This window comes from Macaca nemestrina, chromosome 1 (genome assembly GCF_043159975.1).
Source record: "Macaca nemestrina isolate mMacNem1 chromosome 1, mMacNem.hap1, whole genome shotgun sequence".
NCBI classification, from domain to species: Eukaryota; Metazoa; Chordata; class Mammalia; order Primates; family Cercopithecidae; genus Macaca; species Macaca nemestrina.
Genome location: NC_092125.1, coordinates 217,832,980 through 217,847,411, shown reverse-complemented (window position 1 = coordinate 217,847,411; position 14,432 = coordinate 217,832,980). Strand labels below are relative to the sequence as shown.

Sequence of the window (14,432 nt, the reverse complement as noted above, 5' to 3'; positions counted from 1 at the left end):
TTCCTTCAGGAGCTCTTGTAAGGTAGGCCTGGTGGTGACAAAATCTCTCAGCATTTGATTGTGTGTGAAGGATTTGATTTCTCTTTCACTTACGAAGCTTAGGTTGGGTGGATATGAGATTCTGGGTTGAAAATTCTTTTCTTTAAGAATGTTAAGTATTGGCCCCCACTGTCTTCTGGCTTGTAGAGTTTGTGCAGACAGATGTGCTGTTAATCTGATGGGCTCTCCTTTGTGGGTAACCCGACCTTTCTCTCTGGCTGCCCTCACCATTTTTTCCTTCATTTCCACCTTGGTAAATCTGACAATTATGTGTCTTGGGGTTACTCTTCTCGAGGAGTATCTTTATGGTGTTCTCTGTATTTCCTGAATTTGAATGTTGGCCTGCCTTGCTAGGTTGGGGAAGTTCTCCCGGGTAATATCCTGAAGAGTGTTTTCCAGCTTGGTTCCATTCTCCCCATCACTTTCAGGTACACCAATCAAATGTAGATTTGTTCTTTTCACATAGTCCCATATTGCTTGGCAGCTTTGTTTCTTTTTACTCTTTTTTCTCTAAACTTTTCTTCTCACTTCATTTGGTTAATTTGATCTTCAATCACTGATATCCTTTCTTCCACTTGATCGATTCAGCTACTGAAGCTTGTGCATGTGTCATGTAGTTCTCATGCCATGGTTTTCAGCTCCATCAGGTCATTTAAGGTCTTCTCTACACTGTTTATTGTAGTTAGCCATTCGTCTAATCTTTTTTCAAGGTTTGTAGCTTCCTTGCGATGTTTTCGCACATCCTCCTTTAACTCGGAGAAGTGTGTTATTACCAACTTTCTGAAGCCTACTTCAGTCATCTCGTCAAAGTCATTCTCTGCCCTTTTTTGTTCCGTTGCTGGCGAGGATCTCTGATCCTTGGGAGGAGAAGGGGCGCTGTGGTTTTTAAAATTTTCAGCTTTTCTGCTCCGGTTTCTCCACCTCTTTGTGGTTTTATCTCCCTTTGGTCTTTGATGCTGGTGACCTAGAGATGGGGTTTTGGAGTGGATGTCCTTTTTGTTGAAGTGGATGCTATTCCTTTCTGTTTGTTAGTTTTCTTGTTAACAGTGAGGTCCCTCAGCTGCAGGTCTGGTGGAGTTTGCTGGAGGTCCACTCCAGACCCTCAAACAGGGATTTCTTGGTGTCGCCTGTTCTGTCCCCTGCGTTTAAATCCAGGGAGAGAATGTACATATGCTTTCTGCTTATTTTTTGTTAGTATGTTTTCCAGTATTTGTGCAAGAAAAGAAACTGAAAAAATAAACATATTCTATCAAAATATTGGGAAAATGGGGCCCTTAGCACACAAGATCTGTGTCTGCACTGCCTCAAGAGCTCTGTTCACTTGAATGCTGTATGGAAAATTCAACGCAATTTATGCAAAGTAGTTGAAATCTTGTGTTAGTCTCTGTGCTGCAAATCATGAGGGTAGTTTACAGGGAGAGTCGGGGTGCCCTACATTGGCTCATCTGTGGCAAGTGTACTGAGCACGTGCAGCCCATTTTTGGTCATTCCCCAGGGCACTCACCCTCTGCCCTGCATTTAGAAGGATACTTTTATTTCTGTCAAAGGAAAACTGGCTTTGGTTTCTGTGACCACTCCATTCTGCCTCCCATCAGATCATCTGGGAGGTTTTGCTGTCTAATCTCTGTCGGTTAAATCTTCTGTCATCCCTGTCCTGCCTGTGTCATCAGGAATCTGCAGGAGTCTGAAGAGGGTGAAGCTCTCCAGGAATCCTGGGATGAAGGTTATTCGACTCCCTCAATTCCTCCTGACATGTCTGCCTCATACCAGTCTTACAGCAGCACCTTTCACTCATTAGAGGAACAGCAAGTCGACTTGGCTCTTGACATGGGCAGTGAGTACTCCATTGTGAAGGTGATAAAGCTCCAGTTCATGTCCCAAGTAGACCCCGTAATCTTGGGGCTTTCCGTCCCTGGTTGGGCTGAGAGTTGCCATCACTGTGGGTTTAACTTATATATCAATGTAGATTTCAATCACTCTGGAGTTGAGTCTGAAGTACAGGCATGGCGTGGTTCAGTGAGCTTTAATATCTTGCTAGTCTCAGGCCATGCCAGTGCCACCCTAGACTGACTGTCAGGACATGGAACTCAACGCAGGTGTGGCAAACTCACACCAAGCCATGCAGCACATGCCCAGGTGTTGTCTGTCAGATCAGTTCATGTGAATTAAATGTGTCTTGCCAGCTACAAAGTTCCTCATGAGTTTTGTTCCCAAAGCATGTCTGTGCGGTTCTTTACCTGCCCGAGGCCAGTGTCACCATTGTCTACCTCTGAATCGGAGATGTGACCCAGGTTTCACTGAATTTATCCCCATTTTCTGTGTCTTCTCAGTTGGCTTGTTTTAGCTCATCTGTCCATCGTCTTGCTGGTGTGTTTTCTAGATAAATGACTGACTTTTCACCCACAAAAGCCATAATAGCTGATGCTTCTGTGTAGAACCAAGTCTCGTTGTAACAAGAGCTGGAATATTACACCCCTACATGAAATCTCAGTGTCCACAATCTCATAACTATCAAATCCTGGGTATTTGATGTGAGAAACCTGAATATTGCAGCATCTCTCCTACGAGGTGTTAGAAGTATTTGCCTAGAATCTATTGGGAAAGTCATTGCTCATTTGTGTACACAAACCTAGGACAGATCACATTGGGAAGATAACATTCCAAAAGAGAGGAATTTTGCCCAAGGCTCATGAAAGGAACCAAGTCAGTTCTCTCAAGACTTGACCTCATGCCTCTGGTTATGTTTCTCTCAAAGTCTTCTGTTCCCACACTGAGAAGACTGATGTCCCTGTGTTAGGATTGGACAGAGGAATGTTTCTGTGTGCAAGGAAGAACTGCTTCATGTAAGAGGCCCCATCTGAATTTATTTGCAGGACATTGGTGTGATGAAGTGAAAAAGGAGGACCAAGAGGCCACAGGTCCCAGGTGAGTCTGAGAAATTGTGGACAGTTCATTTGCTGTTGACACCTAGAGACGTCAAGTGCAGGGATAACAGTACATGCTGAAAAGAGTGACTTTGCCTTATCAGACAAGTCTGAATTACGCCTACTAATATTGCTTTTGGTTTTCATTACAGTAAATATTTAGGTTTCCATTTTTTCCCACCCTTATTATTTACTAACGTACTGAAGGTTGACCATGCCTCAAAAGCTGTATTCTCATGGTGACTGCAGGGAAACTTGAGCACATTTTATGCAAAATTATTGAGCCCACTGTTTTCATGATCACTGTTCACTGTTCGTCCTGAGGGCACAAATACAAAGTGTTCTTTGACTGCCTCATCAGTGTGTCACCTGGCCGATTCACTGAGCTCTTACTCTCTCTGTCTATCTCTGTCTCGTGTGTGTGTGAGTGTGTGTGTGTGTGTGTGTGTGTTTCTTTCTCTTTCATCCTTTTCTACCTGGCCCTGATTGTGCCAACATTAAGGCAATAATCTGTTACCTCATTAATAGAGCTGTCCTTTTTCTTTCCAAACACTTCCTTATGTTACCTATGAAATCTAGCTGGGGCTGTGTGGTTTCTGATTCCCCCTGGCTTATTCTTTACTTTTCCTACTTTTCCAGGCTCAACAGGGAACTGCTGGATGAGAAAGAGCCTGAAGTCTTGCAGGACTCACTGGATAGATTTTATTCAACTCCTTGTGGGTATCTTGAATTGCCTGACTTATGCCAGCCCTACAGAAATGCCTTCTGCTCGTTGGAAGAAGAGCACTTTGGCTTGGCTCTTGATATGGACAGTGAGTTCCTTACTATGAAGGTGATAAGGCTCCACCTGGTCTTCCCGATAGGGGTGATATTCCTGTTCCAAGTGACCCTTCCTGACCCGAGAGATGTCATTGCTGCTGGCAGGACCAATGGACACATATAGGTTGTAATGCAACTGTAGTTTCAGTTGGAAGCCCAGATATGAAATGGGTCAGTGAGCATGGCTCTATTCCTAGTCTCCAGTCATGCCTGTGGCAACCTGAACCCACTCTCAGCACATTGGACCGAGGCAGATGTAAAAAATTCACAGAACTATGATTCGGACTCAACGTTTGTAGATTTCCTCCTTTATTCTAATTTCAGTGTCTTGCGACCATGAACGAGTTGGGAATTTGATGAGACAGGGCTGAATACAGCAGTTTTCCTCCTAGAAATCATCTGGGGCATTTTCTTTGAATTGATGGGAACAATAAGACATAACTGTTTGCACAAACTTGGGATAAATGATTTTGGGATAACTGTCTACCAGAATAGGGACATTTGACCCTTGGTTCTGAGATGTAAATCACAGAATCTCTATCATGACCGGCTTTGAGGCCTCCTGCAGTGTATCTCTCACATTATCCTGTTCTCATGCTGAGGAGCCTGTGGTCCTTGTGTGGGGATTAGACAGTGGACTGTTATGGGTGTAGGTGAATTGGCTTATTTTGCCTGTCCCTGTCTGATTTTATTGCAGGAATTACAAAGGAAGAAGAGGAAGAAGACCAAGGCCCACCATGCCCCAGGTAACTCTGAGCAATTGACAACAGCGAATTCTGTGTTGACACCTGGAGACTCCTGGTTTGGGGAAAACAGAGCGGGCCGACATTATTGATTACATCTTTTCAACCAAGCCTGAATTATTCCTACTAACATTGCTGTTGGTTTTCATTGCATTACATATTTAGGTTCCCATTTCTTCCTCCCCTTATCATTTACTAACCTACTGTAGGTGGACCATATCTCAAAAGCTCTATTCTCATGGTGACTACATGGAAACTTGAGCACATTTGATGGAAAATTATTGATCACAGCCTTTTCATGATCACTGTATGCTGTGTGTCCTGAGGGCACTAACTCAGAGTGTCCTGTTACTCCCTCATCAGTGTGTCACCTGGACAACTCACCAAGTGCTCTCTGTCTCTCTCTCTGCCTCTGTTCTCTGTCTGTCTTTCTCTTTCATCCTTTTCCGTTTGGCCCTGTTCTGTCCCAACATGAAGGCAATAATTTGTTACCTCATTCATGGATCTATCATTTTTCTTTCTTGACCACTTCCTTGTGCTACCCATGAAATCTAGTTGGGGCTCTGTTGTGTCTGATGTCTCCTGACTTATTCTTTACTTTTTCTACTTTTCCAGGCTCAGCAGAGAGCTGCTGGAGGTAGTAGAGCCTGAAGTCTTGCAGGACTCACTGGATAGATATTACTCGACTCCTTACAGTTATCTTGAGCTTCCCGATTCATGCCATCCCCAGGGAAGTTCCCTTTACTCATTGGAGGAACAACACGTTGGCTTTTCTCTTGGCGTGGATGGTGAGTACCTTTCTCTGAAGCTGATGAGGATCCACTGAGTCTTCCGTATAGAGATCATATTCCTGTTCCAAGTGGCCGTTACTGAGCTGAGAGATGTCACTGCTGCAGTGAGGACCTATAGGCACATGTAGGTTCAATGAAACTCTAGTTCCACCTGGAAGCCCAGACATGGGATGGGTCAGTGAGCATGGCTCTCTCCCTAGTCTCAAGCCATGCCTGTGGCACTCTGATTCTACTCTCAAGACATTGGACCTGGGCAGATGTGACAAATTCAGAGAACTATGATTTTGACTCAAGGGTTTCCAGATTTCCTTTCTCACTCTAATTTCAGTGTCTAAAATCCTCACAACCATGAACAATCTGAGGATTTGATGAGACAGGGCTGAATATTGCAGTTTTTCTCCTAGAAATCACTTGAGGGCATTTGCTTTAAATTGATTGGAAAAATATGGCATAACCATTTGCACAAACTTGGGACAAATGATATTGGGATAACGATCTACCAGAAAAGGGACATTTTACCCTTAGTTTCTGGGACAAAAACCAAGGAATCTCTATCATGACCAGCCTTCAGGCCTTCTGAAATATATCTCCCACAGTGTCTTACTCTTATGCTGAGGAGCCTTAGGTCCCTGTGTAAGGATTAGACAGTGGATTGTTATGTGCGTAGGAGAATCAGCTTCATGTGTCTGAATTTATTGCAGAAATTGAAAAGTACCAAGAAGGGGAAGAAGATCAAAACCCACCATGCCCCAGGTAACTTTCAGCAATTGTGGACGCTTAATTCTTTCTTAATACCTGGAGACGACAGATCCAGGGGAAAGCAGTGTGTTTGGTTTCATGTTTTCAACGAAAGCTGAATTACTCCTACTGACATTGCTGTTGGTTTTCATTGCAGTAGAGGTTTAGGTTTCCATTTCTTCCTCCCCTTATCATTGACTAATGTACCATAGGTTGACCATACCTCAAAAGCTGTACTCTCATGGCGACTGCATTGAATTTTAATCACATTTTACGGAAAACTATTGAGCTCACTCTTCATAATCACTGTTTGCTGTGTGTCATCCGGGCACTAACTTAGAGTGTCCTTTTACTCCCTTATCAGTGTGTCACCTGGCCAATTCACTCAGCTCGCTTTCTCTCTCTCTCTCTCTCTCTCTCTCTCTCTCTCTCTCTGTCTTTCTCTTTCATTGTTTTCTACCTGGCCCTGTTCTATCCCAACATAAAGGCAACAATGGTTTACCTCATTAAAAAGATCTATCCTTTTCCTTTTTTAACCACTTCCCTATGTGACCCCTGAAATCTAGTTGGGGCTCTGCGGTGTCTGATTTCCCCTGGCTGCTTCTTTAGTATCATCTCGTTTTCCAGGCTCAACGGGGTGCTGATGGAAGCAGAAGAGCCTGAAGTCTTGCAGGACTCACTGAATGGATGTTATTGGACTCCTTCAAGTTACTTTCAACTACCTGACTCATTCCAGCACTACACAAGTGGCTTTTACTCACTTGAGGAACAGCACGTCAACTTGGCCCTTGACGTGAACAATGGGTTTTTTACTTTGACGATGATAAGGTTCCACCTGGGCTTCCAGATGGGAGTCCTATTCCCACACTAAGCAGCCCTTCCTAAGCTGAGAGATGTCATTGCCGCAGGCAGGACTTACAGGCACATGTAGGTTTGAATGAAACTGTAGTTCCGTTTGGAATCCCAGACATAGGATAGGAAAGTGGGCAGTACTCTATTCCATTCTCAGACCATGAAGTGGCAACCTGTGCTCAGTCTGACGACACTGGACCCAAGTTAGGTGTGACACGTTCACATAACTCTGCAGCACATGCCGGGAGTGAATGTGAGATATTCTGATTTGAACCAGGTATCTCTGGGTAGCTACAAAGTTCCTCAGGGATTTCATTTTACGCGCATGTCTCCGAGCTTCTATGCCTGCTCAAGGTCAGTGTCATCTTTGTGTTTAACTCATCCAAAGGTGTTACCCTGGTTTCAATGAACCTCCCCCCATTCTTTGTATCTTCAGTGTTGGTTTGTTTTAGCTGATCCATCTGTAACACAGGAGGGATCCTTGGCTGAGGATTGTATTTCAGAACCACTGACCGCTCTTGACAATTGTTAACCCACTAGGCTCCTTGGGTTAGAGAAGCCACAGTCCTTCAGCCTCCAATTGCTATCAATACTTAGGAAGACCACAGCTAGATGGACAAACAGCGTGGAGAGCCCTTAGCCTGGCTCCTCTCAATTCCATCCTGTAAAGAACAGGAGCCAAGAGCCGCTGGCAGGAGACAGCATGTCACCCGGGACTCTGCCGGTGCAGAATATGAACAATGCCATGTTCTTGCAGAAAACGCTTAGCCTGAGTTTCATAGGAGGTAATCACCGGACAACTGCAGAATGTAGAACACTGAGCAGGACGACTGGCCTGTCTCCTTCACACAGTCCATGTCACCACGAATCTCACAACAAAAAGGAGAAGAGATATTTTGGGTTCAAAGAAAGTAAAAAGGTACTGTAGCTACATTTCTTTATTTTGAACCCCAAATATTTCCTCATCTTTTTGTTGTTGTCATTGATTGTGGTGACATGGACTCGTTTGTAGAGGACAGGTCAGCTGTCTGGCTCAATGATCTACATTCTGAAGTTGTCTGAAAATGTCTTCATGATTGAATTCAGCCTAAATGTTTTGCCAGGAACACTGCAGAGTCAATACTGTGACTTTCCAACCTCAGCCTGTCTATCTGCGGGCATAGAAGGTCTAGTTTGTCCATCACCATTATCATGATATCAGGACTGGTTACTTGGTTAAGGAGGGGTCTAGGAGATCTGTTGCTTTTAGAGACACCTTACTTATAATGAAGTATTTGGGATAGTGGTTTTTAAAAGTATAAACGTCATGTATTCCAATCATCATCCTCTAAACACTTTATCGTTTATTAATCATCCCTGCCTGTGTCTATTATTATATCCATATCTCTACACTGGAAATTTTCTGTCTCAATTTTTACTCTGCCTCTGTTTTGGCTAGTGTCTGCTGTTGAAAAAAAAACCATTCTCTGCCTGAGTTTTAATTTTTGTCCAAAGTTATTTTACCCTATACAATTAAAAACGTTTGCCTATCGCTCTGGACTGTTGGATTGTTTTTTACATTCAGTGTTAGAATCTTTTATTATGCTGATTGGTTTTGGTGGGTTCTGATACAAATTAATAAAAAAATTTTCATTTCCCTGTTTATTTTCTAATCTCTTCCACATTGTAGACTATGTTTATCATATGTAGCAGACTATATTTACTACATTTCTTGATTCTAATTATTTTATTCTTTGTGAGCGTGTGTGTATGTGTGTGTGTGTGTGTGTGTGTGTCTGTGTGTGCCTTTGGCCTTTAGGAAGGGTTGCATAGCTCCTGTTTAATATTGCACTAAAAATGTTTTTGATAGTTTTCCCCCCTTTGAACTAGACACACTTCTAATATTTGTTTTATATGTTTTAAATTATGACTTTCAACCTCAAAGATTTCCATAAGACAGCAAATTACATATGCGTTATCTTTTTTCTACCTCCCTTACCTGCCACTTCTCTTTTTTTTTTTCTTTGTATTTTTTAGTAGAGACAGGGTTTCACCGTGTTAGCCAGGATGGTCTCGATCTCCTGACCTTGTAATCAGCCCGCCTCTGCCACCCAAAGTGCTGGCATTACAGGTGTGAGCCACCGCGCCCGGCCTGCCACTTCTCATAATAGTATTTGAACCTAAACATACACCAGTGACATTCTGTGATTGTCATCTTGGCCCCACCTTGGTTTTTGGTTAGATCCACAATTAAATATATTAATGCTCATGAGCTATTCAAAAGTGAATGTCACAGTCATCACTTGCTGAGTGGTACTCATCCTTAACAGAGTCCTCCTGAGGGAATCAGGTCTCGCTGAGCTTAGCATGTTTAATAATCTTTTCTCATGGTCTTGCATGGATCGCATGACTGGATATAAGGTACTCGCCCAAAATGATTTTTCTTGAGTTTTTAGGAGATACTGTCTTCCCTGGGGGACATACACGGTGTATGTTCTCATTGTGGGATTCAATTTTGTTCTACCAGGACCTCTAATTTCTGCCAGTTACTTCGTTCATGTGTTCTCTTCACCACGAGTCTCCAGAGGATGCTTCCTCTGTTCCTGCCTCCCCATCTCCCAGCAATTCTGCGTTTCCAAGATTGGCCCCTCTGGTCCTCTGCACGGTGAAGCCCCTTCCTTTCAATTCCCCAGTAGCCAGTGCTCTAATCCACCAGGTCTCAGGCATGATCTGTTTCTCCACACGCTCTTTCTGAGGGTAGTTTTACCTGTGTTCTGTCATGAACAGGCCCGCCCTGCTGTTCTGGCCTCGATTTGCATAGTGTCTCCTGCTCCCTCTGCAGTTGTGTGGCTCTCAGACCCAGCTAAAGACAATCTCCTGAGGGCCATAGTGTTCCCTAGCCCAGGTGTTTAGGGCCAGGGTTACAGGTGGGAGTTTTGACTCTCTAACCCCTAGGGCTTTGAAGTGTCCATTGAGAAATTCAGCGGTCATCATCCTAGGTGGACTTGCTCTCTCTTATCCTCCTACTTCTGCTATGCTTTTCTAGTATTATAGTTTATATTTAGTTGCATAATCCATTTTGAGTTAGTTTTTGAGTGAGTATTGAGGTTCAGGTGAATTTTTTTCCTTTGGGGATATGCATGTCCAGTTGTTTCTACAAAATTTGTTGACAAGGGAGCGCCTTCTCCACTGACTCATATCTGGAGGTTTGTCAATCCATTGGCTGGTTGAGACTGGTGAGAGGACTGTCCTGGTGTTTGGACAGAGAGACAGGGCATGAAGTCGGGTGGTTCTTAAGGGAAATATTAAGGAAGGCCCATTGTTGTATGAGGCATAGGAAAGCCCCAAGCACAACTGGGGTGCCATCTACCAGCATGTTGCAGCACACTCATCTCTGCTCTCTCCACCTCTCCTGTTGCAAAAGCTTGGGTGTGCATAGACACTGGGGTCGAGTGGTGTCTTTGGGCACTTTTGAGCATTGACAGCGAAGCTCCAGCATCAAATCTTAGAATATCAAGCAGCCGGGTGGATCGCCTGAGGTCAGGGGTTCACGACCAGCCTGACTAGCATGGTGAAACCCCGTCTCTACTAAATCCAAAACAAATTAGCTGGGCATGGTGGCGCATGCCTGTAATGTGAGCTACTGGGGAGGCTGAGACAGGAGAATCGCTTGTGTACCTGGGAGGCGGAGGTTGCAATGAGCTGAGATCACACAATTGCACTCCAGCCTGGGCACGAGAGCAAAACTCCGTCCCCCAAAAAATAAAGAAATAAAAATAAAAGAATATCAAGCAGCCAAAGAAGCAGGAAAACATGACACATAATGAAGAATCTAATGATCTAGTTGAAATTGAGACACATGTTGGAAATAGAAGAAAAGGACATTAAAACAGTATAATTTTATTTTAATTAAGTGGAGAGGTTGAAGATTTTTTAAATATCAAATTCTCTAGATAAAAACTATGATTTACAGTCTGAAATGGAGGAAGGCACTGGATTAAACATTGCGGAAGGGAAGATTATTGAACTAGAAGGAATAGAAGTTGAAACTAACATAAATGAAACACACAGTCACAAATGACTTGAAAACATAAAAAGACCATCAGTATAAAAACTTTAAACACCCTCTAGAGGGCTCAATGGAATCCCTGAAGGGCGTGTAGTGGAGAAGAGAGACAAAGATATTTAAAACATTGGATGGAAGATTTAGAAGCTCCATGGAAAGCATAAACTTCCAATATTACAGAAATACAAATATTCTAAGAACAAGAAACATGAAGAAAAGTTCACCAAGGAACACCTGAATCAAATCCATCAAAACCAATGATCAAAAGGAAATCCTAAAAGTAATCAAAGGTGAAAGAACATGTTCCATACAGAGCACTGCCTAGAAGGATGGCATAAGATTTCTCATAGGAAACTACAAACAAGAAGTTTGCAATAAAGCACTTAGAAAAACTGTTGCCTTCAATTCTACACCTGGTCAAATGATCTTTCAAATATAAACATGAGATAAAATATTTTTGAACAGAAAACAAAACGATCTCAATTTGCAGATGGTGTGATCCTATGGATAGAAAATCCCAAATAATAATTGCAAAGGCAAACACACATACATGCTCACAGACACCACACACCCACAGAGTTAATAAGTGAATTTAGCAAACATTCAGCAAACAATCCATTGTGTTAGCAATGAACAATCCGAGAAGAAAATTGACACAATGATTTCATTTATATTAGCATCTATAAGAATAATACACCTGGGAATAAGTTTGTTTAAGAAGCTGCAGTAATTGTACACAGACAACTCCTGAACATTGCTCCAGGTCACATGGTCCTGCTCCCATGGGCAAAGTGATGGTCTGGGCTCAAAACGCAGCCCGCCCGTCCACACCAACCCATGAAATTGGTAGGAAACCTGACAGCCAAGTGGCGGATTGGCTTTTTTTTCCCACTCTTCTTTTTCCTGGTGACCTTCCATCACCAGGAAGCCGGCTTCCTGGGAAGAAAAGCAAAGTAAGGGAGGAGATTCCCAAACAACCTCCCTCCTTGGGGTCCAGGCAGCGTAGGTCTAGGTCCCCCTAATAACGGAGGGCTCCTCTGAGTGAGCGATGTGAGCACACGAGCAGACCTGCTGGCAAAAGGGGACCAGCCTGGAATACCAGCACTTCGGGAGGCCGAGGCAGGAGGATCGCTTGGGCACAGGAATTTGAGACCAGCCTGGGCAACATAGAGACTTTTTTTGTAGAGACCCAGTCTCTACAAAAAAATTAAAAATAAAAAAAAAATTAGCTGGACTTGGTTGAGCCTGGGAGGTTGAGGCTGCAGTGAGCCATGATCGTGCCACTGCACTCCGGCCTGGGTGACGGAGGAAACCAAAATGAAAACCAAAAACAAGGACAGAAGATGCAGAGAAGATCCAGCACCATGCTAACCTCAGAGGAGGCGGCACGGGTTGGTGACCATCCCCTGGAGTTTTTTTCTTAAAGACCCTCATTCAGTCCAGGCACGGTGGATCACGCCTATAATCCCAGAGCTTTGGGAGGCCGAGGCTGGTTACCTGGCTTTGGGGTGATCGAATCCCTGCAGCACTGGGGGGCTGGAGCGTCCTCAAGGGCAGCCTCTCTTTCAGCCCATTAGCAGCTCATGCATTTTGCTCTTAGATGACTCAAGAGGCAGGAAATCAAATCGTCTCACTAAAGTCACTAAAAAACTGTCGTTAAACTAGTAAAGATGCTGTGCTTTCGATCAGAGGACAGTGCGTTTCTTCATTCACTGAACCCTGGCTGAGCCCTCCTGCTGTGGGAGGCTGCCCCTACAAGAAACGGAGCTCCTGCCCCCAGGTTCCCCTGAGTAGCTGAGGGACGTGGACAGGGAACCAGGCCTGCAGAATGGAGGGTTCTGCTGAGAGCAGAGTAATCACCACAGCCCGTCCCCAGGGAGCCCCCCATGGAGGCTGTATAAGGAAATATGGCCCATGGCAGGCTGGATGTCCTCACACAGGCTTGAAGAAGGGGCTGGGGGCTGGGATGCCTGTGCCTTAACAGGGCGTGTAGCCCACCCCACACCTCATTCTCCTGGGTCTAGCTGCTGAGCTAACTTCCAGAATTCCAGAATCACAAACTCAGCTGGGGTTGGAAACACTGCAGTGACTCAGTCACTGGTTCCATGAACTTGGGGTGGGGTCCGAGAATCTGCATTTCTCACAAGTCCCAGGTAACGCTGATGTTGAAGGCCCAGGGACCATGCTTTGAAGACTCCTGGCCTGGAGGCGAGGTCGAGGGCCAGGAGTCTAAGCAGGCCAGAGCCAGCCTGCTGCCTATTTTTGTAAATCAAGTTTTGTGGGAACACCTCCATGCCCGTTTGTTTACAAATCCTCTCAGGCTGCTTCTGAGCTCCAAGGCCAGGGCTGAGAAGCTGCAACAGAGACTGCTTGGCTGGCAAAGCCTAAATTATTTACTATCTGGTCCTTTACAGAAAGAGTCTGTGGGCACCTGCTCTACGCCATCGTCTCTCCCAGGTTCAGGGGACACCTGGCCACTCCTCCCTTCCACCTCACCCTCAGCTGCCACTGCTGCTTCCCAGACCCCTGAGAAAACACAAGCAACCAAAAGTCACCTTCCCCACACAGGGACACGATCTATGCTCAAAGGCACCTTCCTTCCTGTGGCTACCCAGTGAACCGGCCCCACAGTGTCCGTGGCCACGTGGCCACTCCCAGCCCCACACCCACTCAAGGGCATCCCAAGCCCATTCCTCCTTCTTCAGGAGGCACTGCCAGCTGCACCCAATGAGTTATTATTTCTCTCATCTCCAAATAAAACAAAAAGCACAGTTGCTTTTTTTGTGTGAGACAGAGTCTCACTCTGTCGCCTAGGCTGGAGTACAGTGGCTCAATCTCGGCTCACTGCAACCTCCGCCTCCTGGCTTCAAGTGATTCTCATGCCTCAGCCTCCTGAGTACCTGAGATTACAGAAGTGTACCACCACACCTGGCTAATTTTTGTATTTTTAGTAGAGACAGGGTTTCACCATGTTGGCCAGGCTGGTCTAGAACTCCTGACCTCAAGTGACCCGCCCGCCTCGGCCCCCCTAAATGCTGGGATTACAGGTGTGAGCCACCTCACTCGGCCTAAAAAGCACAATTTCTTTGACCCACTTTCTTCTCCCCTGTTTCTCACCTTCCATTCACAAGAAAATTCCTCAAATTTTTCCTTCACTTGTCTGCGATTCGTCTCCTTCTTCCGGCTCATAAACCGACTCCAATGAGCCTCTGCCCTCACCACTCCGTGGGAGCTGCACTTGCCAAGGTCGCGGTCACCTCTTTGTTGCTAGGTCCAGCGGTGCCCGTTTTATCAGGGCGACAGAGGCTCTGCCTGCGGTTTCCCCAGCTGCCAGGACTCCATGCCCCCTCCCATCCCTCCAGCCACTCCTTTTCCGTCTCCTGGGCTCTTCCTGCTCATCTCTGTCTTCCAGTGGCTGCCCTTGCTCAGGCCTTGAACCTCTTCTTTTCCCTCTCCACCACACCCCTCAGATTTCTGCCCA

At 45.0% G+C, this 14,432-nt stretch overlaps 1 protein-coding gene across 8 annotated transcripts in view; it reads left to right on the top strand.

Annotated features, from left to right (window-relative positions):
* LOC139364200 (NBPF family member NBPF3-like) overlaps positions 1-14,432 on the top strand; it is a 217,626-nt gene that overhangs the window by 20,978 nt on the left and 182,216 nt on the right. Inside the window, exons 18-24 of one of the 8 annotated variants that reach the window (XM_071099709.1) lie at positions 1,710-1,873; positions 2,913-2,964; positions 3,603-3,775; positions 4,480-4,528; positions 5,141-5,313; positions 6,018-6,069; positions 6,682-7,610. The exons of the other annotated variants lie outside the window; for them this stretch is intronic. Coding sequence (XP_070955810.1) covers positions 1,710-1,873; positions 2,913-2,964; positions 3,603-3,775; positions 4,480-4,528; positions 5,141-5,313; positions 6,018-6,069; positions 6,682-6,925 — 907 coding nt within the window. The 3' untranslated portion in view covers positions 6,926-7,610. Of the gene's footprint in view, positions 1-1,709; positions 1,874-2,912; positions 2,965-3,602; positions 3,776-4,479; positions 4,529-5,140; positions 5,314-6,017; positions 6,070-6,681; positions 7,611-14,432 lie in introns of those variants that run through there. 8 annotated transcript variants of the gene reach the window in all.